This window comes from Anoplopoma fimbria, chromosome 21, assembly GCF_027596085.1.
Source record: "Anoplopoma fimbria isolate UVic2021 breed Golden Eagle Sablefish chromosome 21, Afim_UVic_2022, whole genome shotgun sequence".
NCBI classification, from domain to species: domain Eukaryota; kingdom Metazoa; phylum Chordata; class Actinopteri; order Perciformes; family Anoplopomatidae; genus Anoplopoma; species Anoplopoma fimbria.
This window is the reverse complement of record NC_072469.1, coordinates 7,100,041-7,124,847: the sequence shown is the minus strand read 5'-3', so window position 1 is coordinate 7,124,847 and position 24,807 is coordinate 7,100,041. Positions and strand designations below refer to the sequence as shown.

The 24,807-nt window shown below is 39.3% G+C and overlaps 4 protein-coding genes across 4 annotated transcripts; 2 read left to right on the top strand and 2 right to left on the bottom strand.

Annotated features, from left to right (window-relative positions):
• Positions 1–957: 957 nt before the first annotated feature.
• Positions 958–3,745, top strand: myl12.1 (myosin, light chain 12, genome duplicate 1). The gene is made up of 4 exons (XM_054622569.1): positions 958–1,062; positions 2,222–2,427; positions 2,674–2,835; positions 3,225–3,745. Exons 2-4 carry the CDS (start codon positions 2,244–2,246, stop codon positions 3,395–3,397), a joined length of 519 nt encoding a protein of 172 aa, XP_054478544.1. The 5' UTR covers positions 958–1,062; positions 2,222–2,243; the 3' UTR covers positions 3,398–3,745.
• A 2,861-nt stretch (positions 3,746–6,606) lies between these two features.
• fastkd3 (FAST kinase domains 3) lies at positions 6,607–11,173 on the top strand. The gene is made up of 7 exons (XM_054622553.1): positions 6,607–6,696; positions 7,792–9,263; positions 9,547–9,632; positions 10,212–10,386; positions 10,475–10,544; positions 10,652–10,766; positions 10,967–11,173. The coding sequence occupies exons 2-7, from the start codon at positions 7,814–7,816 to the stop codon at positions 11,063–11,065; spliced, it is 1,995 nt and encodes a 664-aa protein (XP_054478528.1). The 5' UTR covers positions 6,607–6,696; positions 7,792–7,813; the 3' UTR covers positions 11,066–11,173.
• A 78-nt stretch (positions 11,174–11,251) lies between these two features.
• Positions 11,252–14,420, bottom strand: chmp5b (charged multivesicular body protein 5b). Its single transcript, XM_054622554.1, has 8 exons — positions 14,249–14,420; positions 13,696–13,800; positions 13,032–13,078; positions 12,784–12,877; positions 12,610–12,681; positions 12,048–12,156; positions 11,690–11,805; positions 11,252–11,598 (listed from the first exon to the last, which is right to left on the bottom strand). The coding sequence occupies exons 1-8, from the start codon at positions 14,315–14,317 to the stop codon at positions 11,548–11,550; spliced, it is 663 nt and encodes a 220-aa protein (XP_054478529.1). The 5' UTR covers positions 14,318–14,420; the 3' UTR covers positions 11,252–11,547.
• A 3,404-nt stretch (positions 14,421–17,824) lies between these two features.
• LOC129110727 (delta-type opioid receptor-like) lies at positions 17,825–21,802 on the bottom strand. Its single transcript, XM_054622916.1, has 3 exons — positions 21,564–21,802; positions 18,669–19,021; positions 17,825–18,351 (listed from the first exon to the last, which is right to left on the bottom strand). Exons 1-3 carry the CDS (start codon positions 21,800–21,802, stop codon positions 17,825–17,827), a joined length of 1,119 nt encoding a protein of 372 aa, XP_054478891.1.
• Positions 21,803–24,807: the final 3,005 nt, after the last annotated feature.

The following is a 24,807-nucleotide window of genomic DNA, read 5'->3' as shown; positions in this document are numbered from 1 at the left end:
CTGGCAATAGCTCTAGACTGGAGACAGCTTTGGTAACATATAGCATAACTATAAGTGACTCATGGCATATGTTCAGCCATTTTGTGATATGACAACTGGACAAAAAAGACAGAGGCTTGTTTCAACCTGTGACTCAACAGATTATAATGCTGCTTTTGAAGCTCTGCAGCTCTAAGCTTCTCTTTACAGCAATGACCAACTGTTGTTCGACCCACGGTGGGCAGTCAGTATCTATTATTATCCATTCTATCAACATGTTTCACCTTATTGTTAAGGCTTTAGTGTGTGAACTTCTTATTTTATTTCACTTTACTTTATACGGTTAAAGACCCATTGAAGTTTAATTCTCTTTTTACAAGAGAAACCTGGCAGAGACAGCAGCATATACATCTGTTTACAGAAATAGATACAACACAAACAACATAAACAAGCTGACACATGCTACAAAATACCAGACATAGCACCCAAATACTCTCCTAATTATGAGAGTATTTTACCAGGATCAACCCAATGGGAATATGAACTACTATTTGTATTAGACTGGCACTAATGATCAAATAACAACATCAACAACAAACATAAAAAAACTAATTCCTTGATATATTTCCCTTAATAATAGTAACGCCCATTTTTTTTCCCACGGGGATCATTTCAGTTTTCCCTTGCCTTAATTGCACAAAGGACGATGTGTCTTTCTTCCCTTAAAAGGACATATCCAGGAATGTAAAAGCAGGCAAGGGAGTGTTTATGGAAGTTACATTCACTCCATAGAGGGGGGGTGAAGCTGCATTATATATTTTAATACCCCTTAAAAATAAAACATTATGATTTTTTTTTGAGTAATTATCAGTATTAGTAGTACAAATATAGCATACATATCTAAACAACGTGAAAAAATTGTCTTTCAAGAGTGTAATAATACTTTCATACTTTATGGTCACCCCCATTTTCTCAGTTGGTTTGCTCTGTGCGGAACCCAGCATGACTATCAGGAAGTGAAGGGCGGTGGTTGAGAAAAAGAGCAGCATCGGGCTAGCTGAAGAAGTGTCGTGTTGTTGTCAGGTAAGAATGTTTGTTTTGACTTTAACACACTTTGCTACATTAAAAAAAAAGCTTTTCTAGCTAGTGTTCATTTTAAAAAGCATGTGGTATATTTGAATATATGTCATTTTGGCTTGATTGCATTGGAAACACGGTTAAATGTGAGCTGCTGGAAGGCCGCAGCTGTGTGCGTGCTTTCCAATGCGATCATTCATAAAAACAAAAGTGAGGATAAAGTTGGTTTAGTGTGAACTGATCTATTGGTTTAGACGACACAGTTTGGAAAGTGAGCATAACTTAACAAAAAAAAAAAGTAAGTCACCATAATGTAAGCTGCTTTTATATTGGGAACACAATACATTTAAAACTTTATAATAAGTGCTTTGCAAATGCAATAACAATATTGCAACCAATACAAGTGTTTCCTAATCAATTGCATCATGTAGTAGTAGTAATTTGCTTCTGCACTATACTTTTGCTCTGGTTTATGCTTTAAGATGCACTTATGACTTCTGGTGACTAGTAGTTCTCTTGAATACCTATGTTGAATACACTTCCTGTAAGTCACTTTGGATAAAAGCGTCTGCTAAATGACTGTAATGTAATGTAATCATGCCAAGTCACCATAATAACAGTGTCTCAATGCAAGGCGAAGCTCCACACAGCACTAAAAGGCTGTTTTCCATCAACATCCAGTGGCAAAAACATTGGCCTCTGTCTACATGAAGATGTGTATGTAGGGGAGGTGAAGTCTTCATTCAAGACATTGCCTGATAAGGGCATCTGTCCTCACAAAACAAATTCTCCTGCCTTCAGTGAAGCCAGCGAGCTGATCAACCTAGAAAGCTGGGGAACATTTCCATTTATAGCTCAGTGAGGGACACCACACTGGGGATTCACTGCCAGAGAATTAAAATCCCTTTCCACAGAGATGTGGGTATGAATGGCCAACTCGTATTTCAAGTAACGGCATAATCCACATAACCTTTGATCAGATTGTCTCCCTGTGTGTCATCTTTTCACTCTTATCGGGCCAGTGTTTTGTCTTTTTCCTCTCTCCCTATTGTTGTATTTACACTTTTATTTGATAATAGTCATCTTCCTTAATGAGTAAGCTCGTGGCTGTAATAATGCCTGGCCTTATAGCATGTATACTTACACATTTTATTTATTTCCACAGGTAAAAAACAAAAAAAGTCAAAATGTCTAGCAAAAGAGCAAAGGGAAAGACCACGAAGAAGCGCCCTCAGCGCGCTACTTCCAATGTCTTCGCCATGTTTGACCAGTCTCAGATTCAGGAGTTCAAGGAGGCCTTCAACATGATTGACCAGAACCGTGATGGGTTCGTGGACAAAGAGGACCTTCACGACATGCTGGCCTCACTTGGTGAGTAGGAGAGTCTCTGAGTCAGTTTTTGCTTCTGTGTTGGCTCGACCAACATGTCCGTAAGGAGCTGTAAGCAGTTCTGCACTTTATTCATGTGGGTGTGCACCTACACGGTTCACAGTTTTTAAAACTCGTTCTACAAGCAAACATTTTAATCATCCGTTGTTAATGTCACTTGTGCTCAAACTACTTCTGTAGTTCGAACCCTTCAGGCTGAATGCACCATAACTGGGTCTTTTTTTACAGGGAAAAACCCAACTGATGAGTACCTGGAGGCCATGATGATGGAAGCTCCAGGACCCATTAACTTCACCATGTTCCTCACCATGTTTGGGGAGAAGCTCAATGGCACAGACCCTGAGGATGTGATCAGAAATGCATTTGCTTGCTTCGATGAGGAGGGCACAGGTAAATTCAGACAGTTGTAATATCTTTGTTTGATGGACTGAAAACAATCCGACTTTAGTAAAATGCCCGGCCAATTCCCCTTGAGTTGGAAGCTTTTGCTGATACATAGATGACATTATTTTATAGAGGAAAGTGGCATTAAAGGAGCCCAAAAAAAAAAATATGATTTTATTCTATTTTATTTTGCTTTGTTTCTTTTCGTAACAATTATTTTCCTTCACCTTTTTATATAAAGCACTGTAAATCGCAGCATGTTTGAAAGGTGTTTTACAAATGAGATGGCTTTGACTGAAACAATCCATCTTTTGTTCAAAGAATTTGGTTCTTAAATTTGGTCATGTTGATTGAGTCGGTCCTAGCCTTATCTGATTTGACTGTCTTCCACTCAGGTTCCATCCAGGAAGATTATCTCCGAGATCTGCTCACAACAATGGGTGACCGGTTTACAGATGAGGAGGTGGACGAGCTCTTCAGAGAGGCCCCCATCGACAAGAAAAGCAACTTCAACTACGTGGAGTTTACACGCATCCTAAAGCACGGTGCCAAGGATAAGGACGATTAAAGAGCCATACCAGCGTAACTCTTTCCACCCTCTTCTGTCAGCTAGATCACGGTGCTGCATGTCTCAAATACCCAGTATGAACACCATTTTAAACAAACCAAAGCAATAACAATCCACTCTTGTTTGTTGTGTACTTCCAGTATTGCCAAATGTACACATCTCCTAATGAGAAGAAAAAATAAATTCAAATAGGTCGTAAAATGTTTTTCCTGTCACGAAAAGATGTGAAGTGGCAGCACCTTTGGAAGCTCTAAGGGATAAGTCTTTGCAATTCATGTGATCAGGTTTAGCTGAATTTTTACATTTTATAATATAAACTTTTTAAATAAAGTCGTCTATCAAGTTGTATTTTGCTGATTTTCTCCCTTCCATAAATGACAACTGAAATAAGTGGTGCATTATTCTGTCTTTATTTTTCCTGTTTTTTATAACTTGGGTGCTTGTCAAGACTTGACAAGTCGACTCCCACCTCCCCAAATTCATTCAACGTGTGTGGACTAGCGCCAGCGGAATTCTCTCTGTAAGGGCAAATGGACACAACCTTTACTAAAAACTAAGGTGCATTTTTGTAACACAATTTAATTAACCTTAAAAAAACTGTCCAAATACGATGATCACCTGCATATAAATTTGAGAGTTCGTCGTAAAAATCTGGTGGCTTTATGTTATTAACAACCCTTATTTAACAGACAAGTGAGGACTCTGAGCACAATGTCCTTTTATTGAAGAGGATGTGTTTCAACTGAAGACACTTCAAGACGGGAGATTAAAAATGACCAATTGTAAACAAATCCAGTAGGCCACAGATTTTCAAAGTTTTGCTGATAAGAGTTCCGATTTAGGCAGCAAGCATATGATTTAGGGCCTCACAGGAAAAGGCTGCACACAAAACAAACATCTTTTAACATCTCACTTCAGCAAACTGCCAAATTGTTAACCTCAATTGGTGACTTTGGCTCATAGAATAGTGCTGTGAGCCTAAGTAAGCAATTTCTGTTTCTGTCATCTTTCAAATTGGTCATCAATGTTATAGCTTGGGGCAAATTTCCCTCGTTCCCTAGTTGTGTTGTAAGTGGTTCAAATACTTATCATGCAACTACGAGTTGTCATTACTAAGCTGACAGACTTTTGTTAGGGGGCCGCTGTTTGATAAAGTGACCTAGTAGAGAACTTAGATATACAATGACTTTGTTTAATGACATTCCCCTCAGGGATAAAAAAAAAAAAAAACTTATTTTTTTACTTCCTATACAATGACATTTTACCAAGACTTTGTTACGACATTTTTAAAAAATATATTTTTTGTGGCATACTATACCATGACTAGATACTACAGTATGATAGTTTTCAACAGACTACACTTTGACAACTTTTCGACATACCATTCTTACATGCTATACTATGACTTTTTTTTGACATAGGACATTTTTTTCAACATATTATACTATGACTTTATTTGACACACTCTACCTTGACTTTTTTCAACATGCTTTACATGACTCTTTACACATATTATACTAGGACTTTTTCAACATGCTATACTACGACTTTTTTCTACACGCTATACCTTGACTTTTTTTGACACACTATACCATGACTTTTTTCTACACGCTATACCTTGACTGTATTCAACATGCTTTACTAGAACTTTTTTTTACATTACATTACTTTTTATTGACAAAAAAATGACATACTATACGATTACTTTATTTCGCTAAAAATTATTTTGAAGTTATTTTTGCCGTATTATAATTAAAATAATTACTTTTTTCAACATGCTATACCATGACTTTTTTCTGATACATTATGCTATTCATTTTTTCACATACCATACTTTGGCCTTTTTGACATACTGTACGACGACTTATACATAACATATTTTTGACATGCTATAGTATAACTCTTCTATGACATACTACACTGTTTATTTTCATGACATACATTGTTTATGACCATTTTTTTTGTCATTCTACACTATTACATTTTACACAGTGACCAAGACACAAAATGAATCAACCCGAGCTTCCCTAATACCAAAGCAGCCACAGAGACAGATCATGAAAAAATAAGTATCTTCATTTATTAATATATTTGATGCACATATTGGGAGCCTGGTCAAACTTCAGGATGGCCCAAAGTCAACAAACAAACCAAAACAAGTCAAACATCAGAAGAAACAAATCTAACGTGAAGAAAGTTACACACTCAAAGAAGGATACATTGGCAAAAGAATACAATCGCGTTCATAAGATCATTTTTAAATTTTGTTATGAAAGACTAGCATGACTATTATGGATTTTATTATATACTTTTTTTATGGCATATCTTAATATCACTTTTTTCTGACAATTTTGTGACAATTTCATAGCATACTACTGTGATATTTGAATGGCATTTCATATTACATATTATACAATGGCTTCTTTTAATTCAATTATTACGGCAGAACTATACTGTGACTTTTTATATAACTTTATGATAATAAAATGTGCCCTCCATCTCTTCGGCTCTCTGTCTTAGACTCTAATAAAGAATAAAGAATAAGAATAAAGAATTAAAAAAAACATTGTATGGTATGTTATAAAAATGCCATAGTAGCTACAGTATATCAGAAAATATGTTGAAGTATAGTATGCCATAAAATAAATGTATGTTAAAGTCAAAGAATAGTATGTCATTATAAATCATAGTGTAGCATATCATATAATAGTCATAGTATAGTAGTCAATAAAAATAGTCACACAAAAATCAATGTCAAGTGATAATCTATAGAATTACTTTTTTGGCATACCATATTATCACCTTTTAATGACATTTAGATTGTGCTTTTCTCAAAAAGGTTATGTCACCCTCTATTGATAAAAAAAACTCTGGTGCTGCCTTCTAATGCTGTCGGTAAAGATTGGATCAGTATGAGGGGATAAAGTCAATAAAATAACCTCTGAAGTAAAAAATAATGGACTTATGAAATTATCATGGATTTCCTACGTCATCGGGATGTAACGTTTGAGGTGTGAAGATTTGTGAGCGCTTCAGGCTCCGGTGAAGGTATGTGTTTTACAGCTAAAGTTAATACGGATCAAGCATCTTATATAAATGTTATGTTGCATGATTTGTTCAACAATATTCCCGTTACGTACGTGGTCAAGTTTAATTCCGATGAAAAGTCCCCATGAACTGTACTCAATATATAGCTATACATCCGAAATGCCGCATTACGAGGGACCCTGAACGCGTCAAGAGCCTTACAGAACCACGTTAGGGCTGCATGTCTGGTTCTGTGTCCACTTGCTGTCAAGGTATGACTTTTACCGGCTTCATCTTGTCACTCTTTGTTGATGTATCACTCTGGGTCCAAGTGTCAGCCTTTAAACACGATAATCAGACCAGTGCGACTCTTCTTTGCCGGCTAGGAAACTAGCAGCTAAGTAGCTAACATTGGCTAGCAGCATGCTCAAGGTTGGTTAGTTAACAGAGGAGTGAGGGAGCTCTGCAGGTTTCTCTCATTGCCAGGGTGTGTTGTAATCTCTAATTTAGTTAACTCTTGCATGCATAGAGGTCACTACAGTGCATAGATATTCAGATGTTGTTTTCTTGCATATGCATGGGTTTTGATGGCATAGTTGCACATACAAGGAGATCAGGTTTGGCTCTGGAAACCACTGGAACCAGCTCACTGAAGCAAAACATGCAAACAGATGTCATGATGCTGCATGCACAAGAAGAACCAAGCACATCTGCATGCAGTGTCTTGTGGCTTTGTGCCCTGGGTGCTTATTTATTAAAAACACTTTATTTAAAAACACTGTGCAATAATAGTTAAAATAGTTTTTTTCTGTCTGTAAATATTATATTTCAGTTATTGTGTTTTTCTACTGTTTTTATTGCTTATTTATAATACTTGTTGTTTTTTTTTCATTTTTTTTTCATTTTATCTTGTCTTTCTTTACTGTGTGCACTTTACTCTATGCTGCTGTAAGCCTGCAAATTTCCCTGCTGCGGGACTAATAAAGGATTATCTTATCTTATCTCTTATCTTATTTATTTTTTATCATAAAAGATAGTCTGCACATTTTCTTTGTATATACATATATTATTTTATAGTTTTCACATCTTTATATATATCATTTTATTCATTTGTTTGTTAAATACATATTTCTTCAGTTGAAAACAAAAACGCATGTTGAAAATCTCTTTGAAAAAGTTCTCTTTTAAAGTTAAAATCTTGTTTTTCATGCCTAAAGAGCAATAAAAACACTTGGTAAAAAAAATCCTGACTGAGGTTGTCATAATTCATGCATGAAAGGGTTGTTAAAGATACATAGTGGGAATATGTGCATGGTCCTCAATTACACTTTGCATTGTTTTTAAAGTTTGTGTTTCCCTCTTTTCAGCTGGGTCTGAAGAGTTCTGGTCATGGCTCTGAAGATAATCCAGAGATTTCCTCTTATCAGGCAGTTCGGGATCCAATGCTGCCCTCCTGTTGGACCTGTCTGCACCCCCAGGCTCCTGAGGGCCAGCGGCGAGGGTCAGCCCTTATGTGTATCCTGCCTGTATACCTCAGCTGGCGGCTGCATCTGGAGACAGGGCTGCAAGAAGCTCCAGTTAAGACACCTGACCACCATAGTTAAGGAGCCGTCCTTTGTGGCCAGCAGCTCTGTTGGACTCCACAGAGACTCGGGACCTCGGTTCCGTCTGACCCAGCTGCACCGGCCCACGGCTGCAGAGGAGCAGGCTTTCCAGCAGCGTCTGGTGGGCTGCTCCTCGTCCCGGCAGGTGTTCACACTGCTGCGCACAGTGGAGATCATGTCTGACACCATGGCTGCAGCAGCTCTTCACCGTGTGGCCGACCTGGAGCAGGAGAGCGGCTCCTTGAGGGATCCTACAGTTCTGCAGAAGGACACCATCAAGGCTCTGTGCTTCCAGCTGGAGCAGGACTCTGTGCGGCTGACAGATGCCGGACTGGTGTCAGCTCTCCTGGCTTGCACCCGCCTCTTCCTGGATCCTTGGAGCACGCTGATGGTGCGGCTGGTGTCTGAGAGCCAGGAGAGGTTGGACAGAGGGCAGATGAGTGTGGGGCAGCTGTGTACTCTGGGCCGGGCGATGCTGGCTATAGAGGGTCCCGCCTGTGTGATGCTGGAGCAGGTGATGGAGCAAATGAAGAAGCAGAAGCCCGCCCAGTGGAGCCTCGCAGATCTCACCGCCGCCTATAGGTTTCTGGGGTCTATGGGTCAAGATGGGAAACATCGGGACCTGCTGAATGCCATGCACTCCCACGCCGTGACAGTCACGTCCCGCATGGACCCTCCAGCTGTCAGCGGGCTGCTCAGCGCCCTCGTGACCCTGAACCAGACGCAGGCCATGCCTCTAATTATCAACCTGTGTAAACAGGCTGTGCGGCATGTACCTCACTTCACCGATGACGAGCTCACCGTTGTGCTCGGGGCCCTGATGCACTTCGGTCACAGCGATCATTACTTTGTGGAGGCGATGGAGAGGTATGTGCCCACAATGACCTTCACCTCCCACCCAGAGACGGTTACCAAGGTGATTCAGTTCTTCGGCCGGAGGAACATCCTGTCCCCGACCGTGTTTGACGCTGTTGCGGAGAGCTTTGTGTACCGAGCGGACGACTACAACACCAGCCAAGTGGCCAGGCAGATCATGGCTTTCGGGAAGCTCGGCTACCTTCCTCCCAACGCCAGCGAGATGTTCAGGAAGGTTGAAACCATCCTGCGTTTGCGCTTTTCACACTTCCAGCCCCGGACGCTGCTCAACATCCTCCACTCCTGCACCCTGTTGGAGCGGTTCCCTGTTAACTTTGTCTCCAAAGTATTCAGCAGCTACTTCCTGCAGCAGCTGCAAGGTAAAACATCCTGTCAAGACACCTGCAACATGTAGAACCTTTCCACAAACGCATGCTTAAAAAGAATACTGATGTTGACATTGTTGCATTTATTGACTTGTGTGTTTAATCCTTCTGCAATCCATCTAGAAGTTTTTCATCCTGATTGTTTCTACTGTAATTCAATATGTTTATCTATACTATACACACAACATCTTTTGCATAGGGGAAGTTTTTCCTCTTGATACACATTTGTGATATTGGGCTATAAAGATACTATAAAATAAATGTTTGTGTGTTCCAGAGCAGGGCACAGGAATGGACCGGATCGTCCTGGCACAGCTGACCCAGCTCTACATGACTTTGAAGTTGGAGTGTCCTTTCTATCAGGTAAAATATGTAAAACCATGTCAACAGTTAGATATGTAACATATGAGGCCTGCCCAACAAAGAGTAAAAGAAAAGAAATAATGCAAGAGCCTCAAGCCTGAATACACACCCTCTTACAACACGTCAGCAGTGTGAGGTTCAGTGCATTCCAGTTATGTGATAAAAAACCTGTGCAGCTGACTTCCTATCTTATTCATCAAATAGATGCAAACCTGTTGGCTTCTGTTGCTCAGGTTTGTAAATGAATAAAGAGAATTTCCAGTTGCAATAATTAAAAGGCTTTGTGTCTTGAAGCTCTCATTTTGGATCGAGTGTATCTACTATGTGGTTTGGAAATGGAAGCCCTTGTGCTTTTATTCTGAAGGCCGAGACAAAAACAGAACTTTTAAATCACTTCAGCTTTAATAGAAATATGTTGATGTTTAAGTTGATCTCGAGAAATCCCCAAAAATTTACCGTCAACTACAAATAACTTTGTGAGGTGGATTAAGTTGTAAAGTAAGAATTTAAGCCACATAATGCTTTTATTCACAGTTTGAATGTATTTGTGTTCCTCAACACCTCATGTTGTCTCCTCAGGGTCCCAGGCTCCACCCCAAGTACCGCATCAAGTCCTTCCTCATGTCTGGACGCTCTCTGGAGACGCCGGTGGACGCACAGCTGTACAACTCTGTGAAAAACGGACTGGTGGAATTGCTCGGGGCTCGTTCGTACTTTGGATCCAAAGTTCTGACGCCGTACTGCTACACACTCGGTAACAAAACAGCTGTTCATCTCCTAAATGTTTGCTGTAGTCAACCTAAAGGGGCTTAACATCAACAACCTTTTTTTGTTTCCTGTAGACGTGGAGATAAAACTTGATGAAGAAGGATATGTGCTGCCTGCCAGTCACATTGATGATGTGTACAAAAGGTAAATGGTTTTTATGTAAAATCAGTCTGAAGTTCATCCATCGAAGCTGAAGAGATTTAAAAACAGGTTTTAACACATTGCTCTGGATGGTTCGATGTGTGTTGCAGGATAGCTCTTTGTATTGACGGACAGAAGAGGTTCACTACCAACATGACGCAGCTTCTTGGAAAAGAGGCCATCAAGCAGCGACATCTGAGGCTTCTGGGATATGAAGTTGTTCAGGTTGGACCCTCATCGTCACTTTTGTGCTTTACTGATTCAGCAATTTGTGTTATTTAGCAATTTTCTTCTGCCCAAATAGTTTATTACAAAATGGTACATTGAATTAAAGCGTCACAGGACCTTCTGACTGTTTTACCCATTTAGTTTTCTGTTCTCGTTTATGTGAGATGACTGAAAAAAACATTTCTTTTTTTTTCTAGATTCCTTACTATGAATTTGAAAAGCTGCGAAACCAGACCAGTGTGGTGGAGTATCTGCACCAAAAAGTCTTCCCTCTCTCTTACAGGCTGAGCTGGTGATGACACATCGGAGTTTGCTGTAGATTAGTTTTGTTGAGCCCTAACTTGCTTGAAGAAACCAGTATTTATTTTTTCAAATAAAATGTAAATAAATAATGCCTTTAAGTTATTGATTGTGCATTTTCTACATATTTAACTTGGCAATAAAGTGAATTTTGTATAAATCACTTTTGAAAGACTTTGATGTGATTTTTGAAAAATATAATTTATTTTGTTCTTGGCAACAAAAGCTGCAGAAACTGTACAAAGTTAAGAGAATCCAAATTCAGACAATCACCTCAGATACATAAGATATGAGCTCACTAATAGAATAATCAACTTTTAATTAAAGATACCTGATTTTTAGTTGCAGTTTAGCATTCCTTAGACATAAGATGCTTTGGTTTTATATGCTGCACTCTAAGGCTGGGAGTGTCAGTTGGATAAATACAAAAAAAGGCTATGATACATGTAAAACTATCACGATTGCCGTGATTGCACTTTTATGAAGCAGGAATTTGAGGAAGGCCAAACTCGTCCACCAGGACACCATCCTGAAACACAAATAAGAAGAATGTCCATTAATGAAAAAGCTCTGTAAAATAATGAGGAAAATCTCGTAACAATTGTAAAACGTTGAAGTACCCTGTTGATCGACTTGTCCCCGGGGATGCCTTCTGGGATGGAAGGAGCTGTTGCAGCCTCATCCAGGTAGGAGCTGTCGTCATCCATCAGGAGCTCGTCTCCCAGAGCGTCCAGCTCTGTGGACACAAAAACAGTTCATGATAACGGGAAAAAAAGGCAGCCATGGTTAGCGGAATCACCTTGTGTGAAACAAGGGTCTCAATGACATATTGAGAGCGGCTAAGAGGACCTTCAGTGGGAATAATACCACAGTCTTTATAACCTGTACACCGTAGCCGCTGTTGCACCTTTGGCCTCAGTCTTATACACAACATGATATCAAAGAAAATTTATGGCATCTATGAAGTATTTTACTGACCGGCCTCCAAGTCGTCGTCATCGATTTCAGGTGTTCCATAGCTTCTGCCCAGCGCCTCCTGGATGTCATTGGCATCCTCCATCATGTCCCCGAGCTCATCCTGAAGATCCTGAATATTAAGAAGAAATAAAACAAATTCAAAGGTTGCTCCACTTTATCTTGCCATGAGACAGCCGTTTCCGACGGGTTGCCCAAGTCATTATGTCCATTTATGAATTCCCAAAGCCACAAGACTTAGCCTAAAAAGTGAGTTACTGGTCTACCTCTGTCTTTATCGATTAGTTTGTTTCTATAATTATTGTGTGACTTTGGTTAGTTTGGATTCACCAAAGTCACATAATAACACCTACTAACACGTTCTAGTTTCGAGCTTTAAATAATGTGTGGTACCCTTTGTCCCTCATCACGTCGACAGTATTATTTTTTAAGTTCAAATAACTCATTAGGAGGGGAAAAGGGGTGTGTTATCTTTAAATATATACACAGTTATTAACTGTGACGCCATCTAATCTGCTTTTATCAATTATCTTGGTTGGTAAATCTGTATTTAAAAAACAAATACCTCAATCTGATCAATTTTCACATGCTTGTATGCTTTCTTCATGTCCTTAAGGCCGGTTTTCATGGCATCAACCTAAAAGGAAAAAGCAAATGTTAGCAGGAAGACCCATTTCCGTGAATAATTATCTCTCTAGTTGGGAGAAAATAGAATCTGGTAGATAAGTTACTCTCTTACTGTGGTTTTAGTGTCTTTAAGGGTCTGGATTGTGTAGTTTGCTTGTTCCATGTTGAACGACTGCTGCATGAGGTTATCTCTCTGGCTCTCATACCTGGAAGATATAATGATGATATATAGTTAGACTTTCACAGCAGTTCACATAGAGAATAACTGTGGTTGATGAGATAAACAGATGGTGCTTTTATAGTTAATTTAACATGTTTAATATTATAAACACTCTGACTTTTGTAAATAAAAGTACTTACATCCGCTTCTGCTTCAGAACTCTCAGAGCCTTCTGCTTGACCATGTTCTGGTGAATGAAAAAAAAATATTAGGAATACTTAACAAATGATACTAACTGATGATTCACATGAGACATGAACGGGACAAAAGCAGATAATAAGTACTTATTCTTAATATTTGATCAGATAGTACCCGATGTAATACAATGTTTGCCAATTTAAGACTGTATTTCGTTGAGGCAAAGTTATGATGCAGCTGCATTTAACATGAGAACTTACTAATATAAAATAGGTTGTGAAGAAAATATGTTTACATTTCTTGCAGGTACTGGAAACAGTATCAAATCTCAAGATACTGAAGGCACACTGTTATATGATGATCTGTATTCAAAACGATAGTATTTTACAGCAAAGAAGTAAAAGGACAAGAACTCATTAATATCCTTCTTACGTTTTTCTCTTTGATAGCCAACAGTCCACTTACACCCATGTTTAGAGCTCTGCTTATGTCAGCATATGTTTTAATGTTATAATAAAAGGAAAAATGTAAGAAAAAAGTTTCTTAAGGCTCCCTTTGTTTCTGATAAGTGGCTTTTTGTTCGTGGCTGGCAGCACCCTGAAGGGTTTCCTTAGAAGAGTCCATTCTCTTCTTTGCTTTACAGCAGCGTTGGACACTAAATCTCACCTTTGAGGGCCCATCTCTCATCTTTTTCATCTGGTCCTTGTATTTCACAAGTTCAACATCTAGCCTGGCAATCTTCTTGTCCACGGACTCCGAGCGAGAATCCACCTTCAAGTAAAACACAGAGACAAGGACATCAGCTTTTGGTCATTATGAGTAGGATCATCTTAAAGGGGGGGGGCCTTTTGGATCAAATATAGAGAAATTATGAATTTCATGGAAGGCTTTTTCTGTGGGTAAAATACATAGTAGGTTAATGAGGCGTTCATGAGTTTCTTCCTCCACCCCAGTGAGCTAACAATAGCTCCTCCCTGACAAATAACCTGTCTAACTGGTTGATGTCAGCTGTTTCACCTACAGAGTGACATAATCACAATCATGTTATAACTGTTAACTATTAGGCTGGTTCAATATGACAACATAGCATTAAAACAAATGGCAAATGTTGGCCTGTTTTCGGCTCATAAAAGTAAGCTAACAGCTAGCTAGCATAGCATATCTTTTGTTTACTTTGATGGAGACAGCGTTGAAAAAGTGACTCCGTGGTGACACTTACGTTTCCTATGCAGTCAGAAAGGTTTGGTGCTGGACCTTTGGGTTTCCCCCTTCCAAATATTCGGTTCATTTTGCCCAATAGATCAAGGCTTTTGCTCTTAAAGAAAGCTTCGTCAACGCGTCCAGCTGGAGCAACACAAACCCGGAAGAGACTGCCAGGTGACGTCAGAGGAGTCACATGACCACGGCTCACTTAGCCGCGCCCTGCTAACCAGCTCTGTTTGTTGTTGGGTATTTCTCAATTTTTTCCTTCATGTATTAAATTATTTGTTTTGGTTGAACAGTGCCAGTCAAAAGTTTGGACACACCTTCTCATTCAATGTTTTTTTTCTTTATTTTTCTTTATTTTTCTTTTTTTTCTACATTGTAGTTTAATATTAAAGACATCCAAACTATGAAGGAACACATATGGAATTATGTGGTAAACAAACAAATGCTCAACAAACCAGAATATGTTTTATATTTTACATTCTTCAAAGTAGTTGAATGAGAAGGTGGGTCCAAACTTTTGACTGGTACTGTATATATATATATATATATATATATATATATTTTATTTATTTATTCATATATATACAGTACCAGTCAAAATTTGGACACACCTTCTCATTCAATGTTTTTCTTTCTTTATTTTTCTTTTTTTTCTACATTGTAGTTTAATATTAAAGACATCCAAACTATGAAGGAACACATATGGAATTATGTGGTAAACAAACAAATGCTCAACAAACCAGAATATGTTTTATATTTTACATTCTTCAAAGTAGTTGAATGAGAAGGTGGGTCCAAACTTTTGACTGGTACTGTATGTTTGTTATTTTTTGGGCAAAATAGTAATAAACAGAACATGATATGTATCCTACACTTAGACACATCTAAACACTCAAATCAGATAGTAAATACACCTACAATAACACATAAACACACGGTTTTTGATTGTCTATATTCTTTTCCTATGTGTATTTGTGTCCATTATCAAAGCAGTAAACGGGAAAAAGTCCAAAAACAAATTCCAGTAACACAAATGAGCTGATTTATGTAGGGAAAAGAAAGTTGATCAAAATCAGGATAGACTCTCAGAATAAATTGTATTCAAATATATTGGTTTAAATATTAGGGTAAACGCTATTTTACTCATAGTATTGAAAAATGTACTGATTTTATTTAAATATATATTCATCATTTATAGTCGAACATGTCGCTAATGCTAAGAAAAACAAACATCAGAGGTCCACCAACCCCAAGCTGGTTTTAATACTTGATTCATTTTTACACCTGATGTTCAATATTTCATTATTTAATATTTATTAGATTTTTAGAATAAAATAAAAAATCCTAATTTAAAGGTGTTGTTTAAAGCAGGTTAATCCATCCATGTTCTTCTTTGTCTGAACACCTGCTACAAATTAATGTGAGGGCTATTGTTGATGGCTGTTGTTAATCTTCTGCTAATGCCAAGCTATGTGTATGCAACCATAAATCACTGTAGATGTTTTCTTTGTTAACTTGGCCACATATATATCAGTAATTACATTTTCTGTCCTCTGGAGGGAGCTGCTGGCATACAGTAAAACTTTATGAGTAAAACATAATCTACACCTGCAGAAGTCTCCCCACCTCACCTTAAAACTCATTTCTAAAAACTAAAAGTGCTCTTCATCTATCAAAGTATTATTTAAATAAGCCAGTGTGAGGGACAGTGTTTTATTTTAAAATAAAGTATTCAAAATTAACAATGTAGTGAAAACATAGAAAGATGTTTCTGCCAGCAGAGAATCACAGTCAAATCAAAACTGACAACAAGATGAGCTTGTCACTGCAAGAGAAGAAAATCAATGTTTGTTAAACTTGCTTTAATATTTAGCGCTTCAAGCACAGTACGTTTTGATTAACACGTCTGCTGTTCAGTCGACAGCAGTCAAAGCCAATATACATCAGCAGCAGATTTAAACACTAAGCACAGAGACTAAAAACAAAACAATGTCTTGGTCACAGTGTAGTTTCTTAGAATATTGTCTCTTATTTTGTTGTCAAGTAACAGAACTTCTCTGCTTCTATCTATTTTTTATGTCAGTTTACATAGAGATTTGTTTACAATAATAAAATAAAAAAGTTTCCCCAAACCCACAAAGCTCCGGTTTAGGGACATGAGAGCGAAACAGAATGTTTCTGAAAATGGATTTTATTTCTGAATTACGTAGCTGACTTCTATGTGATATATGAGTTTATATCATGAGTGATCTTATGTTTGTATAATACAGAGTCTATTTGCAGTACATTCAAAATAACAGCACAGCCCATCAAACATACAGGCTGCTGATGTTGCTTTATACTATCATAGCAATGATCATTGACATGCTACAAATACAGTTTATTTCAGTGATGTTTGTGCAAAGTTTTTTGTTACCTATACAAAATAACTTATATAGTATCATACTGTACAGTTAACAGAATAAACAGTATTTAACCAACTTGTTTAAACATCTTTTCATGTTTTCAGATTGCACAGATTACAATAATAGCGTGAGTGTTTCAACGGGACTATGTGTATCATAGTAAAAAGCCACACAAAGCACATGTGATTGAATTATATAGCATAAATTGAACAACTTATCAAACTGGAAACAACTCCAGAGTCAAAAGTTGTTTGAGAGCCCTCTGTCAAATTTTAAAAGCACATTCAAGTCCAGGATTTTTAAACTTTTCTCATTGATAAACCTTAAGCTTTGATGCAGCTAGCTTTGTTAACTACTACTAAGCTACCCTCCCACTGACTTCACAGTCCAACACATTGTGGTCAATCAGCACAATTTAAACGCTCACCTTCAAAACAGAAATGAAAAGGATTACGGCACATTTGTGCTGTCAGCGACTCATGCAGCTACCACTAACATGTTAATTGTATTAAAAAAAATAAACAGTTGCTGTTTGACCCCACTTAGTAATCATTACTGAAACCATTTCCCGCTGCTACAAACATCCGTTATCCTGGACTGTTAAAGGCACATTTGGCGATAGAAACATTATAGGAGGAAATGACGGGAATACATAGAAATTAAGAAAGGCATGAACAAAATTTGGATGAGCATATAACCATAAAAACACTAATGTAACACATATAATGAGTGAAGGAGCCAACCATATTTTCTTTTTTTCACATTAAATAATCACCAATTTTCTTTGGAAATTCTGGCATTATATTCTCATTACCTCTTATTTGATATTGTTTGGGACGTCCCACTCATAGGAATACTGGTTATCTATACAATTAACAAGTTAATTTCTTTCTTGGAAAGGAAATGGTTACTGTTAAAGACAAACATTTGGTCCTAAACCAAATTCTCTTCTAGTTCACTTCCATCAAAATACACAATCTGTCATGAGGAAAAATATTTATCAAAGTGGAACACTGTTTATAACGTGAACCTTTCATTTGATCTCTGAAATGAAACGAGTGATAATGGAAATAAATTCTGTAATAGAGACAAAACTACATTGTTGATGTGACATGTGTTAGGCCCAGGTCATTTGAGTCTTCTTTTCCAATGTGAGAGATTGAAGACAGTTCCACCGCTAGTCATGATGGCTTTCTAGTCCCATCCGGGTTCCCAAGGGGAACAGCGGCCTGCCGCACGCTGGGGGTCTTCCTGCTCCCCGACACCTTCTCCCCCTTCAGCTTGGCCGAGAGGCAGAAGTCCTTGAAGCATCGTTTGAAGTTCTCATCCAGAAAGGCGTACAGGACGGGGTTCAGGCTGCTGTTTGTGTAGCCCAGAGCCACGCAGAAGAAGTAGGCGGCCATGATGGCGGTGGTTTCCGGTACGCCCACGAGCGCCTTGACCAGGATGAAGATGTGAATGGGCGTCCAGCAGACCACGAACACGGCCACCACGACCACCACCAGCCGCGTGATCCGCCTCAGGTTGCGGTCTTTTTCTCTGGAGCCGGACAACATCCGGACGCTCTTCAGCCTCAGGACCATGAGGGAGTAGCACACGGTGATGATGAGCACGGGAACGACGAAGGCGAAGACAAACACGCATATCTTCATCAACGTGTCCCAGTACACGTACGGCTCTGGGAACTGTAAGGCACACTCGGTTATGTCTGCGGGAGCAAAAGAAGTGGAGGAAATATAAATTAAGTGATGAAGTGCACTTGTGCTTGACCGTAAATAGAATTCCACTCTGAGTCTCTCTGCTATCAATTTAGTAACAGCTAATCTGCACTCAAAAGGGAACATTTTGCTCTAAACTCTGCTTTTTTATTTCTTACATCATCTATATTCAGGAAGGATGATGCATGATGTGGGGCTAATGGAAAGCTCTGCACTGACAGATGATAAATATATTTCTGCTCTTAAAATATTATCAGGCTTTAAGTGTTTTCAACTTCACCGAGGGATGGTGAAAGCTCTTCCTCACCGCTCTTCGTCTGGGTGCCACCGAGGATAAAAGCAGGTATGCCCGCCGCCGACGACAGGATCCAGATGCACACGTTGATCATCTTGGCTTTGATGGGAGTGCGGAAGTCCAGGGCCTTCACCGGGTGGCACACGGCCACGTAGCGATCCACACTCATCATGGTGAGCGTGAAGATACTGGTGAACATGTTGTAGTAGTCGATGGAGATGAAGACCTTGCAGACCACCTCGCCAAAGGGCCAGGTGTTCAACAGGTAGTCCGTGCTCTGGAAGGGCATGGTGGTGGTGACGAGGGCATCGGCCAGGGCCAAGTTGAAAATGTAAATGTTGGTGGCTGTCTTCATCTTTGTGTACCTGTTGAACATGCGTGTGATAGTGAGGAGGAAAGAGATGACCAGAGCTAACCGTCCACATAGAGGCTGACATAGCAGCCATATTTTGCTTGGCTGACTCTTTAGAAGACCTTCCTACTTGGCTCATCATGAATTAAACATTGTTCATTAATCCGCACTACTTCCTTAATTCCAAAATTAGATTTAAAAAGAGGGTTCTTTAGAATTGCTTATTCTTATTCATGGTTACTAGGCAACATTTCCTCGGCTCACAGGAAGTGATGCATAATTTGTTTATAATGAACATATATTACATTACATTACAGTCATTTAGCAGACGCTTTTATCCAAAGCGACTTACAATCAGTAGTATATTACATATCATTCACCCATTCACACACTGATGACAGGCTACCATGCAAGGTGCCACCATCAGACTCTAACTAACATTCATGCAACATCCAGTCCACACCGATGGCAAGCCTTCGGGAGCAACTTGGGGTTAAGTGTCTTGCCCAAGGACACATCGACCACTACGCCACAGCCGTAGTTCTATGTGATGAATTAATTCATGAATTAATTCATCACATAGAACATGTATCACTTAAAACCAAACCGAAATGATTCCTCTCTCCAGTGATAAAATCCTTGGATAAAGCCATATATGACTATGCTGCAGGGCTGACAACAACAAATTTGTTTAAATATTGAAAGCTGTAAAGGGTTGATAAATAAGAAGCTTGTGCTATTTCAAAAAAAAGAAGAACTATTCTGTTAAACATGCTTTAATTGTTCTTTGTTTTGGCCACTTGGGGTCTCCGCAACAAAATGTAAACAAATCATTCATATATTATACGACGTGTTAGCAAACAGTCGCCAGCAAACTTTGAACAACACTAGCATTCATGTGGAATTGTGCTTCTGTTCCCTTGCAGAATAAAAGTTGGATTTTCCCCTATCTTTTAGCTCTGCTTTGGTCTCCACCAACCTCTCAGGGGGAATGTTTGGCTGTTTAGCTCCTAAATGTTACACTATGTTCACCAGCTAATCACTAGCTTTGCTAACTTCTCTGACTGTTGTTTGCGGAGGAGCTGGTAGCTTACAGTGTTTTTATCTGAGCTTTATCCCCCCCATGTGGATATACTACTACTTTTTTTTATTGTATAATATGTTTTATTTATTATCTGTTTCTCTGTAGTTGAGCTGCTGCAACACCCGAATTCCCCCCATGGGGATCAATAAAGGAATATATCTATATCTAAACGACAGAGATGAGAGCCGTGAGAGTGAATCAAAACATAAACCAAAACAAGGAGCTGAAAGAAGCTAAAGTGCTCGGTAGAAGTGAGGGGGAACTGAAGAGTCGGGTGATAATTATCTGTTGGTTCATAATTAGGAAGGACCCCTTTCACATTACATGTAGTCATTTGATTCATAGTTAATGTAAAAAATATTGAGCAGCTTTAACAGTACAAACCCTCTAAAGCCATAAAGGTTGCAATGCAATGTCAGATACTGCCACTAATGGCTTATAGTTTAACGTCTGATGTATGGCCCGTGTTGACTTTGTACCTTTAGTGTTTGGATGGGGATCATTTTCAAATGTTGTTTACACTAAATCAACATAAAACAGCTTGTTACTGCAGTTGAATCGTCCTCCACGGAGCAACTAAACAGTAAAACATACAGTCTCTTCTCTAACCCAAGTGATAAAATTGGCTTCTACCGACAGGCGTCGCAATGAATCTGATTTCAGGTAATTGTTGTCTACCGACCCAACCGTTCTGGATGCCACCGCTGCACTTCACATTACATCAAAGGGAGATTTGCTGGCTCTCACACATCATAAATAACGACCAATGAGGTGCAGGCAGGCTATCAGCTTGATAAAGCACCATTGGTTTCCACTATGATGAATATCATGTCCACCAGACTGAGAGAAATATACAGAATATTGTTATTATATTTTGGAGCATGAGGCTTATTAGATTCATAAAAAGGGCCACTTTAAAGGAGGCAGAATCAATTATATATTGGATGCTTTATACATTTACCACTGAATTAAATATAACATTAATCTTAACAATTTCCCTTGTGACTTACTAGCTGCAAAAATTAATATATATTTAGATGCTGTCCCAGCCACTTACCATGCCCATTACATGCCAGCTCTTTGGATGAGCTGTATACGTGGGCTTTAGAGCAGAGGACCAGTCTCTATTGGGCATACAGGCACTAAGAAGAACTATGACATAGACCAGATGGCCTTGAGGTCACTTTTAAAGCCCAAGGGTTGGTGCCAGTACCTCCTCCGGAAGCAATAACATTTACAGTGACTGTGGAGGAACACATTCTTCTGTTTGGGCATCTGTTGTTTTCTGTATTTCTAAAAAAACATATAGGCTCCCCTGCATGTGTGAGGTCTTATTTTTCCTCAATTTCCAGACACTTCCTTGTGAATAATAGTCCTTTAAGATCAGATTTAAATCACAACAACATGCATATATTGCTACATGAACGTACAGTGTATTATCCTGCTTGTATTTGACTTAATATGACCTTACCTGATGATCACATACATGACGAGGCAGTTGCCCAACAAGCCGACCACAAACACCACAGAGTAGACTGCGGTGATGATGGGGATGATGGGAGACATGCCTTCCGGCTCCCAGTTATCATCGTGGGTGAGATTGTGGCTCTCGGAGTATCCGGACATCCAGGCTGAAGAATTCACCGCACAGTCTTCAAGCAGGCACTTATTATTGTCTTCTTTGAATATTTCAACCGGGGTGATTTCCATTTTGACACCTGTTTGTTTAAGAAAAAAAGCTTTAAAATAAGACTAAAATGAAAACATTACATAAAAAAACAAACATTTACATGACAATCAGTGATGCGGTGGTTAATAATAATGCCTATAATTAAGGTAAATAAGGTAATATCGGTGTGAAGAACCACAGATTCAAATGGAGAAAAATAAAAAATACATCATAACGTTAATAAAAAAACAACAACAGCATAACAAACTTCTCTCTGGGTCCGGAGCCACTTGTAGATTATGCAAAACAGTCGGGAATAAAACGCACAGGAGCTCCATCCTTTCAGGGGGAAAAAACACATAATGTGAAGCAGGTTCACTCACCTTGGTCGACCAGAGTTACCGGACGCAACCTGTAAGATATGTTTTATAAAAATAACTGTATTCAGCACGTTTTGTTTCCTTGGAGAAGGTTACAGCTTATCAAAGTTTGTGGATGGCACTGCGCGCCCGGAGAGGAGGAGCAGCGGCGGCGGCTTTGCGGACACTCGTGCACGCGCACTGATGGAGAGGCGGCGCGCAGTCGGGCTCGACCCCAGCACACACACACACACACACACACACACACACACACACACACACACACACACACACACACACACACACACACACACACACACACACACACACACACACACACACACACATTTATATATAACAGCCAACCTTCACCCAAAAGATGAGATGACACAACGTCCTACAATCTTAAACCACAGTGGAGTAAAGCATGTTCAAGACATCTCTGATTTTTCTTATTGGGAAATTATCATTTCCTTTTTTATAAAAAATGTTTTTAACCCACATTAAAGTAGCATTTGTAATGTCTGTGCCTTCTAAATATGTCCAATATCTAAAAAATAAAGTCAGATTCATGCCATAGCAGTTATCTTTTCTGCTTTGGGCGGTTGACTCTCAGTGTTAAAATGTAGACTCTAGGGGAGGCTGAGGGTGAGACAGATGGGGGAGGGATGCAGGAGGAATGAATGTGGTAGTATTCAGCTCAGGGGTCACTGGGCAGTGCACTGCACATTTCTGTTTTAGTGGACAAGAGTCCAGAGGGACGGGAGTGGGAGATGATACATGACCAAGGTCTGCTGTACATAGGATTCAAATCACCGACCAGGAAACAGGATTTCACGTTTTATGTCAATCTAAATGGATACATTGATAAAAAAAAAAAAGCCTCAGATCTCAGGATGTTGCTGCTTTTCTATAACATCAACATTTTGAGTAACAAATTTGTTCAAATTGCACTGAACAATATCTGTAATAAGTATACCTACTGTACATTGTTGCTTTGGATTCAGAAGCCCTGTCAGCCTGATGTATTGAGCTCTTTTACAAAGGATCCCCTTGGTGCCAGGAAACAGCTTTTCTTTATCCTGCAATTCTGGCGCCACAGGCTGTTAGTGAACATAGTATTATGATCGCCACTGATGTGTCAGATGGCAGATTGCACAAAAGCACGAGGTTGCATCCGCTTTCAGTGTTACTGTTTTGTTGCAGCTCGAAAACATAGTTGTATTCACTACAGAAAATAATAAATACATCTGTGGTCTCAAAGGTTCTAGCTAGTCATATATTATTTAAATAGAACAGATTTTCATAGGCTTTATATATGTATACTTACTTTTACACAGCTCTACCCAAATCCCACAAAAGTCCATTTAGATTTCTTATTGCGTTATTGTTTTATAACAGTTTGTTCATAATCAATGAATCAAATGTTACCACCTTTCATACAGGTTAGTACAAGTCAAAGTGCATTACAGATGACTGACAAGCTGAAAATATGACAAATACAAACAGCAAAACAACTTGAGACTCATGCACATGTGAATGAGTCATTATAAAAGGGAAATAAATTACAAAACATTTAGATACGGTAAAAGGCAATAGCACATAAAATAGACGTTAATAAAATAGAAAAGGCAATAAACTATTTATCTTTTGTATTATATTTTATTCTTAAGTGGAATACGTAACATCACACTGTAACTATATAAAAGCAAAGCTCATATAACATAAACAGCATGACATTTTATTATTCGGTTGGTGTTTTGTCACTTTTATTGAATGTTGAAGCCCAATTTACGTAAGAAGGAAGCTCCCCTCAATACATTTCCAAATACCGGGTTCTAATGAGGTCAGGAGAAAAAAATATTTAAAAGGAAAAAACTGTTTTCGCCATCTGTGACAGTTCTTCCTCCATACTGTCAGTAGCTCCACACTCCCTGTCACTCTGTCTCACTCACCTAATTGGCTCACTCTGTTCACCTGCCTGTCACTCTCTCTCAGTTCACTCCGGCCACTCCCAGTTCCACTTCCAGCTCACAGCCCCGCCCCCTCTCTCTCTCACCACACTCTCCCTCACTCACCCAATCAGCCTCATGCAGTGCACCTGTCTGCCACGCCCACCTCATCAGCACCATCCCTCTCACCTGCTCACTCTGCTGCACCTACACCCTGCAGCATTTAAACCCCAGTCAGTCACACACTGCCAGATCGTTCTCTGCATTTATGTCAGACCTTCCAGCAAATTCCTTTAGACTGAGTTCCCGTTGCCGACCCTGCCTGCCTGTCTGGACTTCCCTGCCTTGCCTCTGCCCCGGTCAACGACTCAGCCTTCTGTCCCCGACCACGAGTTTATCCTCTGCTTCCTCTGGTTTCCGTCTGCCTGATCCCCTGCCTGTTTCCCACTGTGAGTCTGACCCTGCCTGCCTGTCTGCTGTGTGCTCCGCTTCAAATAAAGCTCCAGAACTTTATCTGTCTCCTGGTCGTACTGCTTTTGGGTCCACACCACACCCGTGACAGCCATCGTTATTATTTGACGAACAGCAGTGGGTCTGTGGGACTGACCAGGTTTATTTGTGAGAGTATTTTTCTCCATCTGTGTAGAACTGGTTTTATACAGTAAGTTTTCAGTAACTCTTTTGTCTTGTTTATCATTTCCTCTCTTTAAGAAGCCTATATATTATATTTCATAA